General features: G+C 47.5%; 1 protein-coding gene across 3 annotated transcripts in view; it reads left to right on the top strand.

Moving 5' to 3' along the window:
* aasdh (aminoadipate-semialdehyde dehydrogenase) overlaps nt 1-24,279 on the top strand; it is a 28,805-nt gene that overhangs the window by 1,933 nt on the left and 2,593 nt on the right. Inside the window, exons 3-13 of one of the 3 annotated variants that reach the window (XM_060917495.1) lie at nt 2,109-2,425; nt 2,661-2,853; nt 5,245-5,486; nt 5,703-5,803; nt 9,009-9,184; nt 9,353-9,638; nt 9,862-9,983; nt 13,374-14,253; nt 15,650-15,813; nt 15,933-16,058; nt 23,842-23,973. In XM_060917495.1, the coding sequence (XP_060773478.1) occupies nt 2,109-2,425; nt 2,661-2,853; nt 5,245-5,486; nt 5,703-5,803; nt 9,009-9,184; nt 9,353-9,638; nt 9,862-9,983; nt 13,374-14,253; nt 15,650-15,813; nt 15,933-16,058; nt 23,842-23,973 (2,739 nt within the window). Of the gene's footprint in view, nt 1-2,108; nt 2,426-2,660; nt 2,854-5,244; nt 5,487-5,696; nt 5,804-9,008; nt 9,185-9,352; nt 9,639-9,861; nt 9,984-13,373; nt 14,254-15,649; nt 15,814-15,932; nt 16,059-23,841; nt 23,974-24,279 lie in introns of all 3 variants that reach the window. The other 2 variants (XM_060917494.1, XM_060917496.1) reach the window with 2 other exon arrangements.

Raw genomic sequence — 24,279 nt, 5'->3', positions numbered from 1 at the left:
AAACAGGCCCAAACCATGATACTACCACCACCATGTTTCACAGATGGGATAAGGTTCTTATGCTGGAATGCAGTGTTTTCCTTTCTCCAAACATAACGCTTCTCATTTAAACCAAAAAGTTCTATTTTGGTCTCATTCGTCCACAAAACATTTTTCCAATAACCTTCTGGCTTGTCCACATGATCTTTAGCAAACTGCACATGAGCAGCAATGTTCTTTTTGGAGAGCAGTGGCTTTCTCCTTGCAACCCTGCCATGCACACCATTGTTGTTCAGTGTTCTCCTGATCATTAACATTAGCCAATGTGAGAGAGGCCTTCAGTTGCTTAGAAGTTACCCTGGGGTCCTTTGTGACTTTGCCAACTAAGAAGAAAGAAAGCACAACTTTATTCATCACACACTTGTGAAATTTCCTCTCTGCATTTAACCCATCTAAAGCACTGAACACACACGTGAGCAATGAGCACACACACACAAACCCAGAGCAGTGGGCAGCCATGCTAACAGCACCTGGGGAGCAGTTGGGAGTTAGGTGCCTCGCTCAAGGGCACCTCAGCCCAAGGCCATCCCATATTAACCTAACCTGCATGTCTTTGGATTGTGGGGGAAACCGGAGCACCCAGAGGAAACCCACGCAGACACGGGGAGAACATGCAAGCTCCACACAGAAAGGCCCTCACCGGCCGCTGGGTTCGAACCCAGAACCTTCTTGCTGTGAGGCGACCGTGCTAACCACTACACCACCTTGCTCTTGGAGTGATCTCTGTTAGTCGACCACTCCTGGGGAGAGTAACAGCGGTCTTGAATTTCCTCCATTTGTACATAATCTGTCTGACTGTGGATTGGTGGAGTCCAAGCTCTTTAGAGATGGTTTTGTAACCTTTTCCAGCCTGATGAGCATCAACAACACTTTTTCTGAGGTCCTCAGAAATCTCCTTTGTTCGTGCCATGATACACTTCCACAAACATGTGTTGTGAAGATCAGACTTTGATAGATCCCTGTTCTTTAAATAAAACAGGGTGCCCACTCACCTGATTGTCATCCCATTGATTGAAAACACCTGACTCTAATTTCACCTTCAAATTAACTGCTAATCCTAGAGGTTCACATACTTTTGCCACACACGGATATGTAATATTGGATAATTTTCCTCAATAAATAAATGACCAAGTATAATATTTTTGTCTCATTTGTTTAACTGGGTTCTCTTTATCTACTTTTAGGACTTGTGTGAAAATCTGATGATGTTTTAGGTCATATTTATGCAGAAATATAGAAAATTCTAAAAGGTTCACAAACTTTCAAGCACCACTGTATTTCTTTTTTAAACAAACAATCCTCACTTCTGTTACAGTGGACCTGAAGGAGAACTACTTGTAGCTGCAAACGACCTCAGTTCCTTTAGTGTTCACAATACAAGTGAAATAAAAAAGGGACTCTGTTGTCTTTTTGGATGTTGTAGCAATTGATAAGATTTCAGACCACATGTTTGTTTAGCTCATGTGAGTGGTTGGTGTAGACAATCCATGCATACACTATATACAATAAACACACACTGTACACGTCTCATCTCATCTCATTATCTCTAGCCGCTTTATCCTTCTACAGGGTCGCAGGCAAGCTGGAGCCTATCCCAGCTGACTACGGGCGAAAGGCGGGGTACACCCTGGACAAGTCGCCAGGTCATCACAGGGCTGACACATAGACACAGACAACCATTCACACACATTCACACCTACGGTCAATTTAGAGTCACCAGTTAACCTAACCTGCATGTCTTTGGACTGTGGGGGAAACCGGAGTACCCGGAGGAAACCCACGCGGACACGGGGAGAACATGCAAACTCCACACAGAAAGGCCCTCGCCGGCCCCGGGGCTCGAACCCAGGACCTTCTTGCTGTGAGGCGACAGCGCTAACCACTACACCACCGTGCCGCCCTACTGTACACGTGTTTAATAAATATTCAAATAGTAGTTGCTTTAACACACTGCTATGTAACACTTTTTTAAATCTCAGCCTTTCAGAACAACTACAAACACCCTGAAAGCAGATTTTACTTTTAATGTGCGATTTTACAGGTTTTTCTTCCTTTTTCTTTTTGTCCAGCAATTCCAGAGTGCCTTTTCCACTTTACTGTCAGTTGAAGTGTTCGCATCCTGGTCAGCACATAAGCTTACATTAGTAAAGCTACACAAAAGATCCCTGATGTCACCTGAAGCAAGCAACAGAAGACCGTCGATGGAAGATAATCCGACGTTAAAGACCGAGCAGGAGGAAAGGCAGCATCCCAGTGCTGATGATCCTGGAAAGGAACACCAGGCAGAAGATTTAGCATATGTTCTGCACACATCTGGAACAACAGGGCTTCCTAAAATAGTAAAGGTTCCACACAAGTGTATTGTGCCTAATATAGTATATCTGAGGTGAGTTTAGAGTTCTGTATTTAACACCTAATAGAAGCAGTTGAGAGTTTTTCGCATATCTGCACAAATATTTTATCCAAATCTACAGTATTCACAAGTTGCATACTAATTATATTGGCTTTTTATTTGTTTTATAAGGACTTTCAGTGATAAATTGATCTGTTTTAATAGTTTATTGTATAAGCTTGTGACAGCGTGCGGTCGTCACGAGCTGCTTAAATTATGATCTCTTCAGCTCTTTATTTCAGATGACCCCAGACGATGTTGTGTTCCTTGCATCACCTTTAACCTTTGACCCTTCAGTGGTGGAGATGTTTTTGGCTCTGTCTTCTGGAGCTTGTCTTCTGATGGTTCCTTCTGCTGTGAAAAGAATGCCTAGCAGACTAGCCAATGTATTGTTTAGACGAAATGCCACCACCATTTTACAGGTAAATGTTCACAAGGGATGTTTCAGTGAGTTACTGAAGCTTGAAGTGAGCTAGTGTTGGCTTAATTCAAAACAAAACAAAACTGATATTTCCCAAGATCAAGATGGCATGAAAGCACTTATTATTTTGTTACTTATGGTGAAACCTTGAATACCAGCCGATATCGACACATCTGATATAGTTTTCTTTAAAAATTATGACGCTTTACTTTTTTATATGTTGAAGCACTGTACAGTTAAACTCTTTAAATGTAATAACATTAATCCTCACAAAAGAAGAAGCAGTCGACAAACAGGGTTGCTTGTCTGGTTTTAAGCAGAATTGCGCAAAATCTATTCACCCGATGTCCATGAAGTTTGGTGGAAAGGTGTAGCACGGGCCAAGGAAGAACAAATTAAAATTTGGAGTGGATTCGAGTCACTGGGCGGAGTCATGCATTTAGTTTCTCTTTCACTAGATGCGGTTTTTGGCCTTGATGGAAGTCTGCAGTCTTCGAGTGCCGTTCTAGTTGTTTGTTGTTGTTTTGTTCTGTTTTGTGATTATATTTATCAGAATCAAGTTTATTGCCAAGCATGTTCTCACATACGAAGAATTTGCTTTAGTGGTTGGTGCTTGAATAAAGGAATTTAGTAAGAGGCAAAACAAGTGGTATATGTAGAAATTTAAAATATACAATTGGAAAAAATTTACATATTTAAAGAGTATGTGCATGGATAGTTTAAAAGTCCAAGCTGTACAGTATGTCCTGGAAAGTGCAATAATAGGACACGGGATGAAAATGAAGAGTCATGACATGAAATGTGCAAGAAGAAGAGAATATGTGCAATGGGCTATTTAGATAACCAAGCTGTACAGTGTGTGCTGGAATGTGCAATAAAAGATCACAGAGTGAAGATGGAATGTCATGACCATGGACTGTGCAAATAGCGGTCCAGAGAGGAAATGCATTAATGTTAGAGAGAGTGAGTTTCGGGTCACCAGGGGTCTCTGACCTTGTTGATGAGGCCAACTGCAGTGGGGAAAAAGCTGGCCTTATGGCATGAGGTTTTGTTCTAATGGACTGCAACCTCCTCCCAGAGGTAGTTATTAACAGGCTGTGCAGTAATGTTATAATGTTCGAAAATTGCTTTCTGAAATGATAAAATTTTTTTTATTTGTTTGATATGTTTGGTCGTGGGCGACACGGTGGTGTAGTGGTTAGCGCTGTTGCCTCACAGCAAGAAGGTCCGGGTTCGAGCCCCGTGGCCGGCGAGGGCCTTTCTGTGCGGAGTTTGCATGTTCTCCCCGTGTCCGCGTGGGTTTCCTCCGGGTGCTCCGGTTTCCCCCACAGTCCAAAGACATGCAGGTTAGGTTAACTGGTGACTCTAAATTGACCGTAGGTGTGAATGTGAGTGTGAATGGTTGTCTGTGTCTATGTGTCGGCCCTGTGATGACCTGGCGACTTGTCCAGGGTGTACCCCGCCTTTCGCCCGTAGTCAGCTGGGATAGGCTCCAGCTTGCCTGCGACCCTGTAGAACAAGATAAAGCGGCTAGAGATAATGAGATGAGATGAGACTGCAACCTCCTCCCAGAGGTAGTTATTAACAGGCTGTGCAGTAATGTTATAATGTTCGAAAATTGCTTTCTGAAATGATAAAATTTTTTTTATTTGTTTGATATGTTTGGTCGTGGGCGACATGGTGGTGTAGTGGTTAGCGCTGTTGCCTCACAGCAAGAAGGTCCGGGTTCGAGCCCCGTGGCCGGCGAGGGCCTTTCTGTGCGGAGTTTGCATGTTCTCCCTGTGTCCGCATGGGTTTCCTCCGGGTGCTCCGGTTTCCCCCACAGTCCAAAGACATGCAGGTTAGGTTAACTGGTGACTCTAAATTGACCGTAGGTGTGAATGTGAGTGTGAATGGTTGTCTGTGTCTATGTGTCAGCCCTGTGATGACCTGGTGACTTGTCCAGGGTGTACCCCGCCTTTCGCCCGTAGTCAGCTGGGATAGGCTCCAGCTTGCCTGCGACCCTGTAGAACAGGATAAAGCGGCTAGAGATAATGAGATGAGATGAGATGTTTGGTCTTTTTCATCTTGTGTTCATCACAAAAAAAAAACCATAATCTCAAAGAACAACATTAGCAGTATTATTTCAAGCTTGTTCTGTTGACATCATTGTCAGACTCTGTAAGCAACAAAGCGATTATCCTTTTTTTTTTTAAATCATGGCTGGATTCACGAGATTCAATTCTCATCTCATCTCATCATCTCTAGCCGCTTTATCCTGTTCTACAGGGTCGCAGGCAAGCTGGAGCCTATCCCAGCTGACTACGGGAGAAAGGCGGGGTACACCCTGGACAAGTCGCCAGGTCATCACAGGGCTAGATTCAATTCTCATTTTGTTTTTTTTGTTCATCAGGCCACCCCAACTCTACTGAGGCGCTTTGGGGGACGTGTCCTGCAGGAGGAGATACTCAGTGCAGGCTCCTCATTGAGGGTGTTGGCTTTGGGTGGAGAGGTATGTCCATCGCTATTTGTCCTCAAGAGCTGGAGACAAGCAGGTAACAAGACGCATATTTATAATCTCTATGGCACCACGGAAGTTTCTTGCTGGGCTTCTTGCTACAAACTGCCAGACAATCTCCTCTCCTCAGACCACATGTGAGTGATGCTTGACTTCTGATATTTATTGCATGAATGTGCTCGTTTTAAATCGTTGCTACGTATTCTTGTTTCCCTGAGTTGTATTTTAAAGTGTATTAGAAAGGTAACTAAAGTTTTGAACCAGATACAAAGTATCTTGAGATACACAGGCTGAAACTGTAGTTAGTAAAGTGCATTGTGGGTAATTTAGAGTGTCATGTTTGAAAGGAACAGTGGGTGTGTGCCTCTGGGGGAACCGCTCATGGACACTGCTGTAGAAGTGAGAGATGAGAATGGACGCCTGGTGACTGAAGGAGAGGGACAGCTCTTTATAGGTAATAATAATAATAATGGGTCAGTGCTTTGGTCTTTCTAACGCATAACTAACATGTAATGTGCTGTTTGTATATTGTATATATCTACGAGGGTAAGTCAAAAAGTTCTAAGACAGATGTTATAATTTCAAAAGGAATTCAAAAAAGGAATACAAAGAAGGAATTCTCCAGTGGAAACATCGCTTGCAGAAGTGTTTAGACTTAAATGGAGAATATGTAGAGAAATAGCTTTGTTATTTTTATAAATAAAGACTTTTTCATTTGTCTTAGAACTTTTTGACTTACCCTCGTATTTCCATCACATTGGCAAGTGCTAACATCTCCAGTTTAACTATGGCATTTACTCCTTGCTACAACAATACAGGAGCCACAGAGTAAAAATTCTGATTTTTATGCCTCGGCTACTAGGCGGGGCGGCACGGTGGTGTAGTGGTTAGTGCTGTCGCCTCACAGCAAGAAGGTCCGGGTTCGACCCCCGTGGCCGGCGAGGGCCTTTCTGTGCGGAGTTTGCATGTTCTCCCCGTGTCCGTGTGGGTTTCCTCCGGGTGCTCCGGTTTCCCCCACAGTCCAAAGGCATGCAGGTTAGGTTAACTGGTGACTCTAAATTGACCGTAGGTGTGAATGGTTGTCTGTGTCTATGTGTCAGCCCTGTGATGACCTGGCGACTTGTCCAGGGTGTACCCTGCCTTTTGCCCGTAGTCAGCTGGGATAGGCTCCAGCTTGCCTGCGACCCTGTAGAAGGATAAAGCGGCTAGAGAGATAATGAAATGGGCTACTAGGCGGTGGAGGCATTACGCTCACCAGGCAGTTTAAAAGGAACTTGTTCTTGATTCTAAGATTCCTGTTCTCGGCTAGCAGGAATGGAACCCAATGTGGTCTTCTGCTGTTGCATGCTGAGATGCTTTTCTGCTCACCACAGTTGTAACGCGTGATTATATGAGTTACTAATATCCTTCCTGGCAGGTTGAACCAATCCAGCCATTTTCCTCTGACGTCTCTTATCAACAAGATGTTTCCACCCACAGAACTCAGTGGGGTTTTTTTTTTCTTTTTTTTTCCACACCATTCTGTGTAAACTCTAGAGACTGTTGTGTGTGAAAACCCCAGGAGATCAGCAGTTTCTGAAATACTCAAACCAGTCCATCTGGCACCAATGCCTATGCCACAGTGAAAGTCACACTTTGGGATGACAGTTTTTCCCATTCTGATGTTTGAAGTGAACATTAACTGAAGCTCTTGATTTGTATCTGCATGATTTTATGCACTGTGCTGCTGTCAAGGGATCGGCTGATTAGAGAACAGCATAAAGCTGCAGGTGTATGGGTGTTCCTAATAAAGTGGCCGGCGAGTGTATATTTTCAGGTTGTTCATCTGTCTGAGATTCACATTAGTATGATATTTCAAGAATGAGCAGTTGAATGTTTGTTGGCTTTATGTGGAATTATCATTGTAAGCAGCAGATGAACTGATTAGATTTTGGAACTGATCTGAACAGGGTCAAGGTCACAGCATGGTCAAATGTCTGATACAGTGGGGCATCGTGGCTCAGGTGGATAAGGCGCCATACCATAAATCCGGGGACCCGGGTTCGATTCCGGCCCGAGGTCATTTCCCGATCCCTCCCCGTCTCTCTCTCCCGCTCATTTCCTGTCTCTACACTGTCCTATCCAATAAAGGTGAAAAAAGCCCAAAAAAAATCTTTAAAAAAAAGTCTGATACAGTTTTTCTTTAAAGCTGTCCTGCCTTTCAGATTTTTCAAGTGTAGGTCATAAAAAGAATTTTCCCTGACACCCAATTATTTTTGTTTAGTGGACCGAAACCTACTGAATTCGAATAACTTTTATTAGTCTCATTCTCATCTCATTATCTCGAGCCTCTTTAACCTGTTCTACAGGGTCGCAGGCAAGCTGGAGCCTATCCCAGCTGACTACGGGCGAAAGGCGGGGTACACCCTGGACAAGTCGCCAGGTCATCACAGGGCTGACACATAGACACAGACAACCATTCACACTCACATTCACACCTACGCTCAATTTAGAGTCACCAGTTAACCTAACCTGCATGTCTTTGGACTGTGGGGGAAACCGGAGCACCCGGAGGAAACCCGGGTGAGACACGGGGAGAACATGCAAACTCCGCACAGAAAGGCCCTCGCCGGCCACGGGGATCGAACCCGGACCTTCTTGCTGTGAGGCGACAGCGCTAACCACTACACCACCGTGCCGCCCCCCACTTTTATTAGTTTAAAAAAAAACCCTAACTTTTATTAGTTTTTTTTAAAAATAGAACAATTAATGCATTTAGCACCACGTGGCCCTAAATTCGCCACTGTTTTTTCCTGCTTCACCATGACCCTGTTCAAGATACTACATCATGCATCACGTGGTGGGCTTTCCCCGTTCACGCAAGGCATTGCGGGATACAAATTTGAAACAGGAGAGAAAAGTGGAGGACGTGAGTGTATGAATGAAACGTGAAAGACCGACTACAGTAACAGAAAGCGAGAAGAAAAGACGTTATGTTGCGAAGGAAAAGAAATGCAAGACCAAACTAATAATTATTGGCAGTCACCTCGGTGTGATCAGCTGTTCATTTAGCAACAGAGTGATGGAACGGTCAGTGCACGGTCAAGGTAAACCTGTAGATGGCAGTAATGCAACACTGTGGATGCCAGCAGCTGCCATAAAACCCAAAAGAAGAAGAAGAAGGTAAACCTGCACATGCACACACGGACTTCCTCTGTCCGCTTGACTGCGCGAAGCGAGCGATTTCATGCACATTATTTGCTCGGGAATCCCTTCAAATAAAATAACTTCCCAGCCACAAAATGGCCTGTTTTTTTTTTTTTTTTTTGAGATATTACAGAAATAAACATATATCACAATGACCAAATTTCAGAGGGAACTAAATTTCACCGTCTTTATGAAATCAAAAGGCCGTCTAGCTTTACAGTAATAGCTTCCTTCCAGTTTGAAGTATATTTTAAGGGTATTTCAGCCATACATATTTGTAAAATGAAGGATTATACTTGTTGCCGGCAAAGGCAGACCCCTTCGAGTTCTACTGGTTCTTCCAGCCTACTAGGATTTACTTGTTAACAATATTGGTATCACTCGAAGCTAAAAAAAGCTCAGTGTTGAATGTGTCATCACTTATGCATGGCACAGAGTGAAGAATTCCAGCGCATATTTGAACTATATTGTAGGTGGTCAGGAGAGGGTATGCTTGCTAGATGATGAGACGATGACTGCTGCCAGAGGAGTGATGCGTGCTACAGGGGACTGGGTGATGGTGCAGAACTCACACCTCTATTACTTAGGTAGAAAGGACTGTCTGGTTAAACGGCATGGTCAGATGCTACACCTGGATGCCTTACAACAGGTAGGTGTGTCTTTCCTTATCCTGCTTACCTGTGCTGATAATATTGAGAACATATCGGTGTAAACTAAGGATTTTGAGCTTTCTGGAAAGAGCAAAGCCTTTGTCAGTCTGTCTGATCTTCTGGTTGTGTTTTGTCTTTTTTGATGGTCTGTTTGGCCATGCCACCAGGCCATGGAGAGCTTGCCTCAGGTCGAAGCAGGTGTGGTGGGTCTGCACAAGAGCAGTAGATTGGTGGCTTTTGTGGTGCCTAAAATTTACACAAGAACCCTGTCCTCTGAAGACAATGGCAATCAAGAACAGCATGTGCGCAACTCCACTAAGGACTCTGAGGACTTCCGTGTTTCCTCCAGAGCTCTAGAGATGGAAGTGCTTCAAGGACTGTCTCAACTTGTGCCCAATCACAGCATTCCAGATACTGTATTATTGGTCCCTGCCCTGCCACTCACTAATCATGGTACAGTGTGCTTTTTTCCCCTGTGTGCATCACAAATCAGTAGGCCTGAAGCATGCATCATGGGGGGGGGGAAACCCACTCGCTTTATTAAAATCACCAGTGCATAACTGGAGCACATTTAATTGCAACAAGTTGGGGCTTTGTTCCCTTGTTGTAGTGATGATCAGTAACTCTAGTACAGTAATCTCCCTCTCATATTTGTTTTGAATTGTGAATTCTATAGGTAAAGTGGCCATGGAGAAGCTAATGAAGATGTATGAGAGACAGAGAGATGTCAGTGGTAAGCACACTAACACAGTGGGAGACATGGTGACCATAAGAGAGAGACTACAGGCGCTATGGAAGGTATGACGATTATTACTTATTGCTTGGCTGACCAAACAAATACTTCTGAAGGAAAATTTCAGGAATATGAAATTACATGGTAAACTACTAGACAAACTTACCATTGTACAAACTGCATATTTGTGGTTTAAATAACCACATTCTCAAAGAGGCTTTTACATTACATTACATTACATTACATGGCATTTAGCAGACACTCTTATCCAGGCTTAGTGAAAGAACTATTAAGGATAACATTACATTGGAAATAATGATGCATTTGTATTCCATACTGTGACAACTTTCAGAGTGAAAGTTTTTTCACTCAGGGTTTTTGTTTGGGGCGGCACGGTGGTGTCGTGGTTAGCACTGTCGCCTCACAGCAAGAAGGTTCTGGGTTCGAGCCCAGTGGCCAACAGGGGCCTTTCTGTGTGGAGTTTGCATGTTCTGTCCGTGTCTGTGTGGGTTTCCTCCGGGTGCTCCGTTTTCCCCCACAGTCCAAAGACATGCAGGTTAGGTTAATTGGTGGCTCTAAATTGACCATAAGTGCGAATGTGAGTGTGAATTGCTGTTTGTCTCTGTGTGTCAGTCCTGTGATGATCTGGCGATTTGTCCAGGGTGTACCCCGCCTCTCACCCATAGTCAGCTGGGATAGGCTCCAGCTTGCCTGTGATCCTGCACGGGATAAGCGGTTACGGATAATGAATGGATGGTTTTTGTGTAACAGTTTTGGTAGTGTGCTGCTCAGATAACACAGCAGCTCCAAGTTAACAGTGCACATGAGCCTTTCTAATGTGTGCCAACATTTAACTCTTTGCAAAACTTTTAACACCAAAGCTTTCCCCTATGGCATCAGCTTTGCTTTGTTCACAGCCACGCACACTCAGTCTCCTGCCAAGAAAACAGAAATAGGGCTTCAGAAATTCAATACAAATGTGGCTTAAGGTGTGCACTATCACCTTTTCAACCCGTTCCCTAAATCACTCACGATAAACCACGCCCCCACCTATGACATACCCCAACTGACAAGCCAGGAGCCATCAGGCCAGTAACCAATTCCCAGCAATTTGAAATATTTTTGTAGTGTACATGACCTAACTGATGTGCCTGATCAGGTAGAACACACAAAAAGTGCCTCAGCCATGCTTTTCACAGAGGCACTGCTTCCGGATCAGGGTCGTGTAGGACTGATGCAAAGAAATACCCTTGTGCTGCCCAGTCTGATGGCTTAAAGAGATCCATACTCCATAATTCTTTTGAAAGGGATGCCAATAAGGGGAACAGGGCACTCCAGCCAGTTTGGGGTAGCTGATGGATTCACTAGCTCACATTCACAGCAGGGCGGCACGGTGGTGTAGTGGTTAGCACTGTCACCTCACAGCAAAAAGGTTCTGGGTTCAAGCCCAGTGGCCAATGGTGGCCTTTCTGTATGGAGTTTGCATGTTCTCCCCGTGTCTGTGTGGGTTTCCTCCGGGTGTTCCAGTTTCCCCCACAGTCCAAAGACATGCAGGTTAGACTAATTGGTGACTCTAAATTGACCGTAGGTGTGAATGTGAGTGTGAATGGTTGTTTGTCTCTATGTGTTGGCCCTGCGATGACCTGGCGACTTGTCCAGGGTGTACCCCGCCTCTCGCCCGTAATCAGCTGGGATAGGCTCCAGCTTGCCCACGACCCTATACAGGATAAGCGGTTACGGATAATGGATGGATGGACATTCACAACAAGACGCACATCACTGTGAAAGCATGCCCAACAGAAATGCGGCAATTTATAAGGAATTGCATAGAAAAGAATTTCACTGTAACTGTTTGGAACCAGGACAACACAGTGGTGCAGTGGTTAGCATTGTTGCCTCACACCAAGAAAGCTCTGGGTTTGAACCTCACAGCCGACTCTGAGGACCTCGACTCTGTGTGGCGTTTGCATATTCTCCTCGTGCCTGCCTGGGTTTCCTCTGGGTGCTCCAGTTTCCTCCCACAGTCCAGAGACATGTGGATTAGGTCAACTGACTACTCTAAATTGTCAGTAGTTGTGAATGTGAGTGTGAATGGTTGTTCACCTTTGTGTCAGCCCTGCGATAGATTGGCGACCTGCCCAGACTCGACCCCACCTCTCGCCTGAAGTCAGCTGGGATTGGTTCCATCTTCTCTTGTGACCTGGATGGATAAGCAGTATAAATGATGGACAGATGGATGGATATTTTGAATCTACAACAGGGAAAATTAAGTTAACATGACCCTGACATATTCTCCCCCTCAGTTGTTGCCACCTGTTTGAAGGTTTCATTGTGCAAGTGCACCAAAGGTAACTCTGCAGAGGGGCTCAGGAGTGATGGGAAGGTCCTGCTTGACTCCCTTGTCCCCTCTCTGTCAGTGTCTGCTCCTAGTGATGCATAAACTATGAATTACTTTACTGGTCAGGACACACCCTGTCATAAATCCTCTGCTAACTGAATAACACTTGGCTAGTCTGTGCCTAAAATTACCAGTTGGGAAAGGCAGTGACTAACCAGCACCTGCCTTCTATGCTTTTGGTCCTTGGAGTAGCACCAAAAGATAAGTGTACATATTCTTATGAACCCAGTTCACGTTCACCTCCTTGCCACTATCCAATGCCACATCTTGAAATAGACCTTGGTAGATCAGGGTCTACAAGCAGGATCGATTCACCAAAGCCTGATGCGTATACTTGTTAGTACTCAGCATATCACCCGTAGATTGCAGACGTGGCCTGGTTCTCTACTACTCCAACTCTGCAGGCCTCATTACAGATCATGGGGGATTATACTGACCTTCTACATGGCACGGTGGTGTAGTGGTTAGCACTGTCGCCTCGCAGCAAGAAGGTTCTGGGTTTGAGCCCAGCGGCCGACAGGGGGCCTTTCTGTGTGGAGTTTGCATGTTCTCCCCGTGTCTGCATGGGTTTCCTCTGGGTGCTCCGGTTTCCCCCGCAGTTCAAAGACATGGTTAGGTTAATATGGGGTGGCCTTGGGCTGAAGTGCCCTTGAGCAAGACACCTAACCCCCAACTGCTCCCTGGGCACTGTAGCATAGCTGCCCACTGCTCTGGGTATGTGTGTGTGCTCATTGCTCAATTGTGTGTGTTCACTGCTTCAGATGGGTTAAATACAGAGGATGAATTTCACTGTTCTTGAGTGTGCATGTGACAAATAAGGGCTTCTTCTACACTCCTGTTAAACCGCACCACCACCTTCTATAATTATTTTCCATAGCTAATGTGTCTTGGGTGACCTGGTCAAAAATCAGATGATGTTGATAATTGTCTTTTATGTGATTAATACAGATGAATCTTGCACATTATAACTAAGGTATAAAAAGCTTTGATTTCAGGTTGTCCCTAATTATGTGTGTGTGTGTGTGTGTGTGTGTGTGTGTGTGTGTGTGTATGGTAGGAGTGTCTAGGCCTTTGTGAGGATGGTGTTGTCGCAGATGATGCACACTTCATGTTAAGCGGCGGAGATTCTCTACAAGCCCTGCGCCTCTTTGATTACATCACTATTACTATGGAAACCGCTTCTGCAGGTCTGCTGGAGGTTATTCTAGATGGCTCTTTTTCAGATGTCCTGAAACACATCACAGCAACCCACCAAAATCCTGTCAAGACATCAAGCAAGAGACAACCTGAGGATTCTGTATCTGTTGTTCCAACGAAGAGGTACCACAGAGAAGTTGATGCAAACGTCGACCCTGAAGGGATTTTACAACCTGTGGTGTCCTCGGAAAGAAGCAATATGAGATTTGTAGTTGTTCGTAGAGCTGGAGATGTTGTATTTTGGGATTACTTTCCAGACAGAGAGCAGAGACTTGTTACAAATTCAAAAGGAGCCAGTGACAACATGGGCAGGATACAGGAGAATTATCAGAGTGCAGAACGCAGCCCATTATCTATATGCAAACCAAGTATGACAGTCACGACCAGTTCCTCTGTAAGATCCACAGACAGCATTCACGTTAACAGAGACAATCCATCTGGGGATGGACAAAGTCAGCACAGTGACTCAGGAAGTGATATTACTTCGCAAGTAGGCATTACAAAAGGCAGCCAACCCCTGTGCCTGCAGGTTTGTTGGAGTTCTGACACGGGCAGATGTGTGGATGCTTCACCAGTGCTACTGATTGGTCCTGAGCGGGCCACAGTGTTTATTGGCTCTCACTCACACAGACTGCAGGCTCTGGACCTGAGCAATGGTGAGGTGGTGTGGGAGCGTGTGCTTGGGGACCGACTGGAATCTTCTGCTGCTGTTTCTAAATGTGGAACTCTGGTGGCATTAGGTTTGTACTTAGAAAGGGGAACAAAAAGATTTTCTGACACAGGTTAAACATTAGGCAGCACGGTGGTGTGAATGTGAGTGTGAATGGTTGTCTGTGTCTATGTGTCAGCCCTGTGATGACCTGGCGACTTGTCCAGGGTGTACCCCGCCTTTCGCCCGTAGTCAGCTGGGATAGGCTCCAGCTTGCCTGCGACCCTGTAGAAGGATAAAGCGGCTAGAGATGATGAGATGAGAATATAAGTCTGTGTAAAACAAATTTTAAATAAAAACCATGTTTTGTTAACTTAATACCACATATTGATTTTTAAAATTTTTTTTAAATAAATAATCATCTGGATGTTGATAATTGTGGAATGGTGTCGATAATTGTGGAACAGTGTCATGCGATCTGATACGCTAAGTAATCTGGAATCGACTCATCTTTTTTCCAGGGGAAGTTTGAGTAATTATTCATGCACAATTTACGTATTGAAAGTTTTTTCTACTTTTGCAATGGCCAAAAGCTCATTAAGGTGTCGATAATTGTAGCCGCCGCTCTATTTCATATTTGTGCTCATACTGGTGCATACCTGGAGGAATGTATTTTTTTTTCCATTACTAATATAATATGAGATTTAAGATTATGTAAGAAGTGTTTTAAGAACTAGTTCATGAATGTTGGAAAATACATTTGTGCTGTATTTAGGTAGATGCATACTTAGATATATAGGTGTGTGTGTGTGTGTGTAATTAATCAAAGCAATTATAAGTAATAGGGGGCGGCACGGTGGTGTAGTGGTTAGCGCTGTCGCCTCACAGCAAGAAGGTCCTGGGTTCGAGCCCCGTGGCCGGCGTGGGCCTTTCTGTGTGGAGTTTGTATGTTCTCTCCGTGTCCGCGTGGGTTTCCTCCGGGTGCTCCGGTTTCCCCCACAGTCCAAAGACATGCAGGTTAGGTTAACTGGTGACTCTAAATTGAGCGTAGGTGTGAATGTGAGTGTGAATGGCTGTCTGTGTCTATGTGTCAGCCCTGTGATGACCTGGCGACTTGTCCAGGGTGTACCCCGCCTTTCGCCCGTAGTCAGCTGGGATAGGCTCCAGCTTGCCTGCGACCCTGTAGAAGGATAAAGCGGCTAGAGATAATGAGATGAGATAAGTAATAAATAAAAATGAGTAAATAGAGCTTTAAATTTTAGTTTAAAAAAACTTGGTGCTCTTGGTGAAGAGTACATCCATTGTTAAGAATGTACTCTTGTCAGTTAAGAGAACCGTTATGATCTGATGAATTTTGGGGACATTATTAATTTGTTCAAACCTGCATTATTTATTTCGGTGATGGATTCCACAGAAATGCTAGTATTAGGCATGAGTGAATACCTACCATTACTGTTGATAGTCCAGTACCAAACTTCTGTTCTCAGGGTGTTATGATGGGCAGGTGTATTTTCTGAACGTGGACTCGGGGGAGACGTGCTGGGTGTTTAAGACAGGAGATGCAGTGAAGAGTTCTCCTGCTGTAGACCCTCAGACTGGATCGTTTATCATTGGTTCCCATGATGGACATGTCTACGCTTTAGAACCGTTGGTACGGACAACTGTTATCATCTGCTTAATAATACTCATTACATTTTAGTAAATATTAGTGTTTCTCAAATCCTGTACAATCAGCAGAGATGATGTGTGTAATGTATGTGTGCGTTTCAGGTGAAGCGTTGCGTGTGGAAATACTTTTGTGGAGGTGGTGCGGTGTTTTCTTCCCCCTGTGTCCACTCCTCTCCCAGGCGACTGTACTCAGCCACACTAAGAGGGCAGCTCCATTGCCTCAGTCCGGTGATTATTCGACATTCTTTGTAGATAGCAGAAAAACAGAACTCCCTTTCGACCTTTGGATAGTGAGGTTTATTAGCTTTGTAACTTGCCTCTTTTTATGTACCATAAACAGATCATGCTGACAATTTTAACCTTTGACCTGTTAGTTTGATGTCAGATGTCAAGTCAAAGTCCCTTCCATGCCAGAATCTGGTCTTCCCAGTAGGGTATTAGGCAGAAAAAGAAATTTACCAGTCAAAAATAATATTTTATATAATCCTGATAAGCGCCGCAGGTGCGAAGACGAGCGCCGCAGGCGCGAAGTCCCTCTAGGGGGGTCTGGGGGCATGCCCCCCCAGAAAATTTTTGAAATTTAGACTTCATTTCCTGCATTCTAGGACATTTTCAGGGTGAAATGGCGTGTAATTTTTGATCAGAAATATTGCATATTTTTACTTTGTATTTTTTTCAGTTTCACTCCTGAATGTATCAGATGTATGTATGGTGTTTGATTTGGTAACAAAAGTGAAAAGAAAATAAACAACAATGAATTGTATATAATCTTTTGATCTAGTTACAGTATTTAATAAAAAAAAAAAACCAACAGTATTCTATTTTACCATACCCCAATGAAACCCCCTTGTTAATCAATGTATCACACATACCTTTTCTGTCTTTTTGTGGAAAAACGAATCAGTTTTTGTCACATTCAATTTGGGGCGTTTGTTGGGATTCATCTTGATCCAGAAGAGTGAGTCAGCAAAAAAAAATGCGGTTCTCCCGCCAAGAAAGAGGAAACTACAACGCAGGGTGTTTGGCAATTTTCGACCAATCAGAATTCGCGATTTATGCAGTCCGCATGTTACAAGATTCAGTGCGGGCCAAAATGGCGGAAACGATGAAATATTCTGATTTTTCATTTCAAGTTTTCAGTATTTTTCGTATTAAACTGTGTTTCTTACGATTTGTAAATGATGGCGGAACCACACACGGACTGGCCATCGGGAGTAGCGGGAGTTCTATTTCGTTTCTACTGACCGCCAGAGGCGGCGCTTTCAGCACATGGATATCCATCACACGAACGTGCAGGTCGAGTAATAGTAACAACAAAGTCACGTGTGACCTGGGTGACGTCACCCCGTGACCCCGGCATAAAAGACCGGTAAACCCAGGAAGTGACCTCTTACATCTTCTCGCGTTTGCAGGTTGCGAGTTGGATTGAAATTTGGACAAAGCGCTGTGGTAGTTTCGTTACCCGTAGGGTTGGGGCTGTGCTTATGCACCCTCCAAGAAACTGCGCTAAGTCCACCAACTCTTTTCTTCTTGTCGTTATATTGATTTATTACTCCGTAAGCTGAGCGCTCTCGCTCGGTGGAGTTAGCTGATTAGCCCTCCGGGGCGGTGTCCTCACCGCTGGAGGCCGGCTTGTTTTCGCTTCAGGTAAGCGGGTTTCATTATTTAAATTAAAGCGGCGTTCCTCTCGCCGCTGTTTATCAGTTCTGCGGCGCTCGGCGCCTATCCTTGTTAATATTATTAACCACCTTGTTTTGTGTAGCCTCGCCGCCGGCCTGTTCACAGGCCGGCTGTCTTGTGTGTTGTATTCGTATTGATTTATTACTCCGTTAAGCTGAGCGCTCTCGCTCGGTGGAGTTAGCTGATTAGTCCTCCGGGGCGGTGTCCTCACCGCTGGAGGCCGGCTTGTCTTCATTCAGGTAAGCGGTTTTCATTCATTTAATTTTAAGCGGTGGTTCTCGCCGCTGTTTATCAGTTCTGTGGCGCACTGCGCCTATCTTTGTTAATATTATTAACCGCCTTATTTTGTGTAGCCTTGTCTCCGGCCTGCTCACAGGCCGGCGGTCTTGTGTTGTATTGTTTGTTACTCCGTTAAGCTGAGCGCTCTCGCTCGGTGGAGTTAGCTGATTAGCCCTCCGGGGCGGTGTCCTCACCGCTGGAGGCCGGCTTGTCCTCATTCAGGTAAGCGGTTTTCATTTATTTAATTTAAAGCGGTGTTCCTCGCCGCTGTTTATCAGTTCTGTGGCGCACTGCGCCTATCTTTGTTAATATTATTAACCGCCTTATTTTGTGTAGCCTTGTCTCCGGCCTGCTCACAGGCCGGCGGTCTTGTGGGTTGTATTCATATTGTTACTCCGTTAAGCTGAGCGCTCTCGCTCGGTGGAGTTAGCTGACTAGCCCTCCGGGGCGGTGTCCTCGCCGCTGGAGGCTGGCTTGTTGTCGCCCAGGTAAGCGGTTTTCATTCATCTAAATTAAAACGGTGTTTCTCGCCGCTGCTTATCAGTGCTGTGGCGCACGGCGCCTATCCTTGTTAATATTCCCGACCACGGGTGTGTTCGCCCGGTCGTTTTTCATTACCGCCTGATTGTTTATTTTGGGCTGCTTACTTGGGGTGTTCTCGCCCTATTTTTTAAGTTCCCTTCTGCCAGCCAGGCGTCATGGACCTCTTCTCTCGCTGCGCCAACTGCCGGTCCCCCTCGAACCGGAGGACGGCCACCGCGAGTGCCCCTCATGCCTGGGTATTGATCACCTGCGGCAGGGGCTGACGGACATGGCCTGCGCAGACTGCATGTGCCTGAGCATCCAGCCAACGCTGAGGGCTGCATTGGCCCGTCTGGGGTTGGACACGCCCCGGTGGCCCAGCATCAGAGCGCTTTCTTCAGAGGTCCCACATAGCCTTCCTCGTTGTCTGTTCCGCCCTCGGCCTCATATATCGAGGAGTTACAGAGGTGTTGGGCGGACCCTAGATGCCTTCCCACCTCCCTAGTGACTGCAGGGCCCTGGCGGCAATGCAGGACACCCCTACCTATGGCCTCCTGCAGATGCCCAACATTGAGAAGCAGCTTTCATTCATTTAAATTAAAGCGGTGTTTCTCACCGCTGTTTATCAGTTCTGTGGCGCACAGTGCCTATCCTTGTTAATATTATCAACCGCTTGTTTTGTGTAGTCTTGTCTCCGGCCTGCTCACGGGCCGGCTGTCTTGTGTGTTATATTCGTATTGGTTGTTACTCCGTTAAGCTGAGCGCTCTCGCTCGGTGGAGTTAGCTGACTAGCCCTCCGAGGCGTGTCCTCGCTGCTGGAGGCCGGTTTGTTGTCGCTCAGGTAAGCGGTCTTCATTCATTTAAATTAAAGCGGTGTTTCTTGCCGCTGTTTATCAGTTCTGTAGCGCACGGCGCCATCCTTGTTAATATTCCCGACCACGGGTGTGTTCGCCCGGTCGTTTATTTCTTATTTCCGCCTGATAGTTTATTTTGGGCTACTTACTTGGAGCGTTCTCACCCTATTTAAGTTCCCTTCTGCCAGCCAGGTGTCATGGACCCCCAGACGCTGGAGGGGACGAGCGCGGCATCACGGGAGCTGTGTGACGCGGCTCCAGGCCTTTGCCTACTCGTCGCGGGAACTGGGCCGGCTGATGTCGTATCTCACCCTCGGCCGCCAGCAGATATGGCGGGCACAGTCCCCTCTGGCCGAGCCCGACCGGCGTGTGCTGCACTCTCTCCCTGTTGTCCCCGGGGAGCCGTTTGGCGAAGCCACTCAGCAAGCCCTGGATCGGAGTGCCCAGGTCATCTAGGCGTAACAGCAGTTCGCTGGCCCCCGCCAGGCCCACCACCATGGCAATGCTGCCCAGTCCTTCAGGGGGCCCACACCGACTCTGTCTCGGCCACGCACCCGCCAGGAGACCAGACGGGTTGATGACTTTCGCCACCCCACCACCTCCCGGACCCGCGGTGCCGCCCCCTACACCCAGTCCACTCCTTGTCGCCCCCATGGTGACCGACGGGGGCGCTCTGGACGGCGCTGACATCAGCGCGCCGGCGGTCGGCCGCTTTTCCAGCGAACAGCTCCAAAGCTGGAGAGCGTTGACCCCTGGGTGCTGGTGACCCTCACCGAGGGTTACCGCATCCAGTTCTGCCGCTGTCCACCACGTTTCATGGGGTCAAACACCACCGTGAGCCATCCGGGGAAGTCCCTCGTCCCCCGGCAGGAAATCGCCACCCTCCTGGAGAAAGGAGCAGTCTCTCCCGTCGACAGGCAGAGACAGCAAGGTGGGTTCTACTCCAGGTATTTTCTGGTTCCGAAGGACGGCGGTATCCGCCCGATCCTCGACCTGAGGTCCCTCAATTCCCACTTGAGGACCATGAGATTCCGCATGCTGCGTACAGTGGATGTCTTACACCACATCCAGGCGGGCGACTGGTTGTCACCTTGGCCTGAAAGACGCCTACTTCCATGTTCCCATTGTGCCACACCACAGGCAGTTCCTGCGGTTTGCCTTCGAGGGCCAGGCTTTCGAGTTCAATGTTCTGCCCTTTGGGATATCGCTGGCACCCCGTGTGTTCACCGGGTGTGCGGCAGTGGCATCGGCACTACTTCAGGCAAGGGGTTTGCGTGTCCTGCCCTACCTGGACGACTGGCTTGTCTGTTCACGGTCAGCAGCTCAGGCCCGCACCAACATCGCGACTGTGCTCTCGCATGTCGTAGAGCTGGGGCTCAGGGTGAATTACAAGAAGAGCTCGCTGGTGCCCAGCCGGGAGACGACTTTCTTGGGCGTGCACCTGGATTCGAGGTCGTTGATGGTAACTCCCTCCCAGACAAGGATCCACAACATCCGCCTACTGCTTGGCCGCTTCGGACGGGGTAGGTCACTCGCCCTGAAGACCTTTCAGCGCCTGCTGGGCATGCTTACGGCAGCCTCCTCTCTGGTCCCGCTGGGACTTCTGGACTTGCCGCTTCAGAGGTGGTTCAACGGTCTCCACCTCCACCCGGTGCTGCACGGGCGCAGCACATCAACGTGCTGGAGCTACGGGCTGTGTTCCTCGGCCTACAGCACTTCCTCCTAGGCCTGACCGGCAGACACGTTCTGGTGCGGACGGACAACGCTACGGTAGTGTACTACATCAACCACCAGGGAGGCACAAAGTCCCTCCAGTGCTTGGAAGTGGCTGGCCAACTTCTGCGGTGGGCCCATCGACATCTCTTGAGCCTGCGTGCCATGTACTTGCCAGGCACTGCCAACAGGGCAGCAGATCTGCTGTCCCGCCAGGACCCCGATCCCGGGGAATGGAGACTCAACCCAGCGGTGGTTCTCGCCATCTGGGAACATTTTGGCAGGGCAGAGGTGGACCTCTTTGCCTGCCGGGAGTCGACACACTGCCCTCTGTGGTTCAGCCTCCACGGCCCAGTCCCCTGGGCCAGGATGCGCTGGCGCATGCTTGGCCGAGGCAACTGCTGTATGCCTCCCCTCCTCTGCTGCTGATCATGCCAACCCTACACAGGGTTGCGATGGACCACCACGGGCTGCTGCTTGTCGCCCCCCCGGTGGCCGGGCAGAGTGTGGTTCCCAAGTTGCTGCAACTTCTGAACGGCGACCCCTGGTGCCTGCCAGTGAGGACTGACCTGCTATCACAGCTGGGAGGGCAGATCTGGCACCCGGATCCAGCCCGTCTGCAGCTCTGGGTATGGCCGCTGAAGGGCCGGACCCCCTGCGAGGTCCTTGTGAGCCGGCAGTGGTCAATACCATTGCAAGCTCTCGGGCACCCCCCACCAATGCCCTCTATGCCAACAGATGGAGGCTTTTCTCCAACTGGTGCTTAACTCGGGGGGAGGAGCCTACATGCTGCCCCCTGCCGACCATTTGACTGTTCCGCCAGTCTCTGCTTTTGATAAGGGTCTTACCCCTGCCACCATCAAGGTCTATGCAGCTGCCATCTCTGCTCAGCATGCCAGAGTTGGGGGAAGGACCGTGGGGTCCCACGCCTTGGTGGCACGTTTCTTGAAGGGTGCTCTCCGGTTGAGACCCCCCCCGACGGAGCCGGGTACCCACATGGGACCTTCATTGGTGCTGCAGGCTCTCTGCGACGCACCGTTCTGAGCCCCTGCTCACGGCAGACATTTCATGGCTCTCCCTGAAGACTGCTTTTCTTCTGGCTATTACATCGACGAGGCGCGTCGGGGAACTACACGCGCTGTCAGTCAGTGGGGAGTGCCTGCAGTGGCACTCCGGCGACAGTGGGGTCACCCTGTGGCCTAACCCCTCTTTCCTCCCAAAGACCCTCTCTGCTACCTTCGTCAACCAGCCCCTTAGCCTTGCGGCGTTCGAGGCGGGCCATGGTGAGAGGTCGGAACTTTTGTGCCCAGTTCGCGCCCTCAGGGTGTATGTGTCGCGTACAGAGGGCTTCCGTAGGAGTGACGCCCTGTTTCTGTGCCACACAGGACCGTCGAGGGGTCTGGCGCTCTCTAAGCAGAGGCTATCCAAGTGGATAGTCGAGGCCATATTACATGCCTACAGGCACAGTGGCTTCCCGATTCCTCCGGCTGCCAGGGCGCACTCTGCACGGGGCGTGGTAGCCTCATGGGCATCACTGAAGGGCGTGCCCCTTTCAGACATATGCAGCGCAGCCTCCTGGGCTCCAGCTGCACCTTCACCAGGTTTTACCGTCTTAATGTCGTCCCACATAATCCTGTGGCGACGGCTGTCATTCCAGGCCCGTCGCAGCAGCACTGGGTACGGGTAGGCACTCCTCATGACCTGGTTGGTATTAGTCATCCATGTGCTGAAAGCACCGCCTCTGGCGGTCAGTAGAAACGAAATAGAACGAGGGTTATGTATATAACCGCGGTTCTATGAGTTTCGGATGACCGCCAGAGCTTGGCAGTCACTCGGAGTGTACACGAGAAGATTTGCCAAGAGGTCACTTCCTGGGTTTACCGGTCTTTTATGCCGGGGTCACGGGGTGACGTCACCCAGGTCACACGTGACTTTGTTGTTACTATTACTCGACCTGCACGTTCGTGTGATGGATATCCATGTGCTGAAAGCACCGCCTCTGGCGGTCATCCGAAACTCATAGAACCGTGGTTATATACATAACCCTCGTTTTCCCAGTGGGCCGGTGGTTCAGTGTGGGCCAGCGGAGAAAAAAAAAAAAAAAACAGTTGCGCGCTGGCCTTTAATATGATAAGCAATGTTAACAGTTTCTTTAACAAACTGTTAACATTGCTTATCATATTAAAGGCCAGCGCGCAACTGTAATAAGCAATGTTAACAGTTTGTTAAAGAAACTGTTAACATTGCTTATCATATTAAAGGCCAGCGCGCAACTTTTTTTTTTTTTTTTTTTTTTTTTTTTTCTCCGCTGGCCCACGCTGAACCACCGGCCCACCGGGAAAACTCCCGCTACTCCCGATGGCCAGTCCGTGTGTGGGCGGAACATAACTGGATTTATCGGATGACATGTGGGAGTATTCATGTGCGAAAATTTTCGGCATTATCGTCCGTTTCAGTATCCGTCTGTGTGTATACTTGCCCGTTGAAATCGGCAATTGCCCGTCAAATTTACGGGTGGACGGGTCTCTGCCTAATACCTTACTTCCCAGGCAGTCTCCTGTCCCAGTACTAACCAGCTCTTTGAGGCGTATGGGTGCAGCGTTGATCTCTGTTTTCATGGCTGTCGGCCTCTCGCCTATATGGCTAGGATTACAGTGAGGGGCTAGTCCTGTGGTAACCGCAAGAGTTTGACTTCCCTACTCGCATCTGTATTGTAGCATGCCTTGCCAGATGGCAGTAGGTACCATTTTTATGATGGTCTTTGGTATGACCTGACTGCTATCAGAATGCACAATCTCCCGGTCAAGAGGTGGACACGCTAACCACTAGGTCAGCTCATGGTTTGATGTCAGATGACAGATCAAATTATGTCTCATCCTAGTATTGTCCTCTCATAATCCATATTCTGATTTTGATCATGGACATAAAGTTTAAAATTCATTTCAGTTGTTTTTGTTTTATAGGACAGTGGTCAAGTCTTGTGGACATATTCCAGTAATGTTCCATTTTTCTCCTCTCCTTCCTGTTCTGACTCCTGTGTCTGCATTGGTTCAGTGAATGGACACATCAGTGCATTAAGCCATGACGGAAATGTGGTAAGAGAAGGTACAGGTGGGGTGGGGGGACGGGGTGGCTGTAGTTAAACAAGTGTGAAAAAAGAGGCAGTGGAGTATAGAAAGGTTATGATGTGCATTCATATTTGAGTTTTGACAGAAACTTTAAAGGAACAGTCCACCGTACTTCCATAATGAAATATGCTCTTATCTGAATTGAGACGAGCTGCTTCGTACCTCTCCGAGCTTTGCGCAACCTCCCAGTCAGTCAGACGCGCTGTCACTCCTGTTAGCAATGTAGCTAGGCTCAGTATGGCCAATGGTATTTTTTGGGGCTGTAGTTAGATG

This window comes from Neoarius graeffei, chromosome 3 (assembly GCF_027579695.1).
Source record: "Neoarius graeffei isolate fNeoGra1 chromosome 3, fNeoGra1.pri, whole genome shotgun sequence".
NCBI classification, from domain to species: Eukaryota; Metazoa; Chordata; class Actinopteri; order Siluriformes; family Ariidae; genus Neoarius; species Neoarius graeffei.
This window is presented reverse-complemented; position numbering and strand designations above follow the sequence as displayed.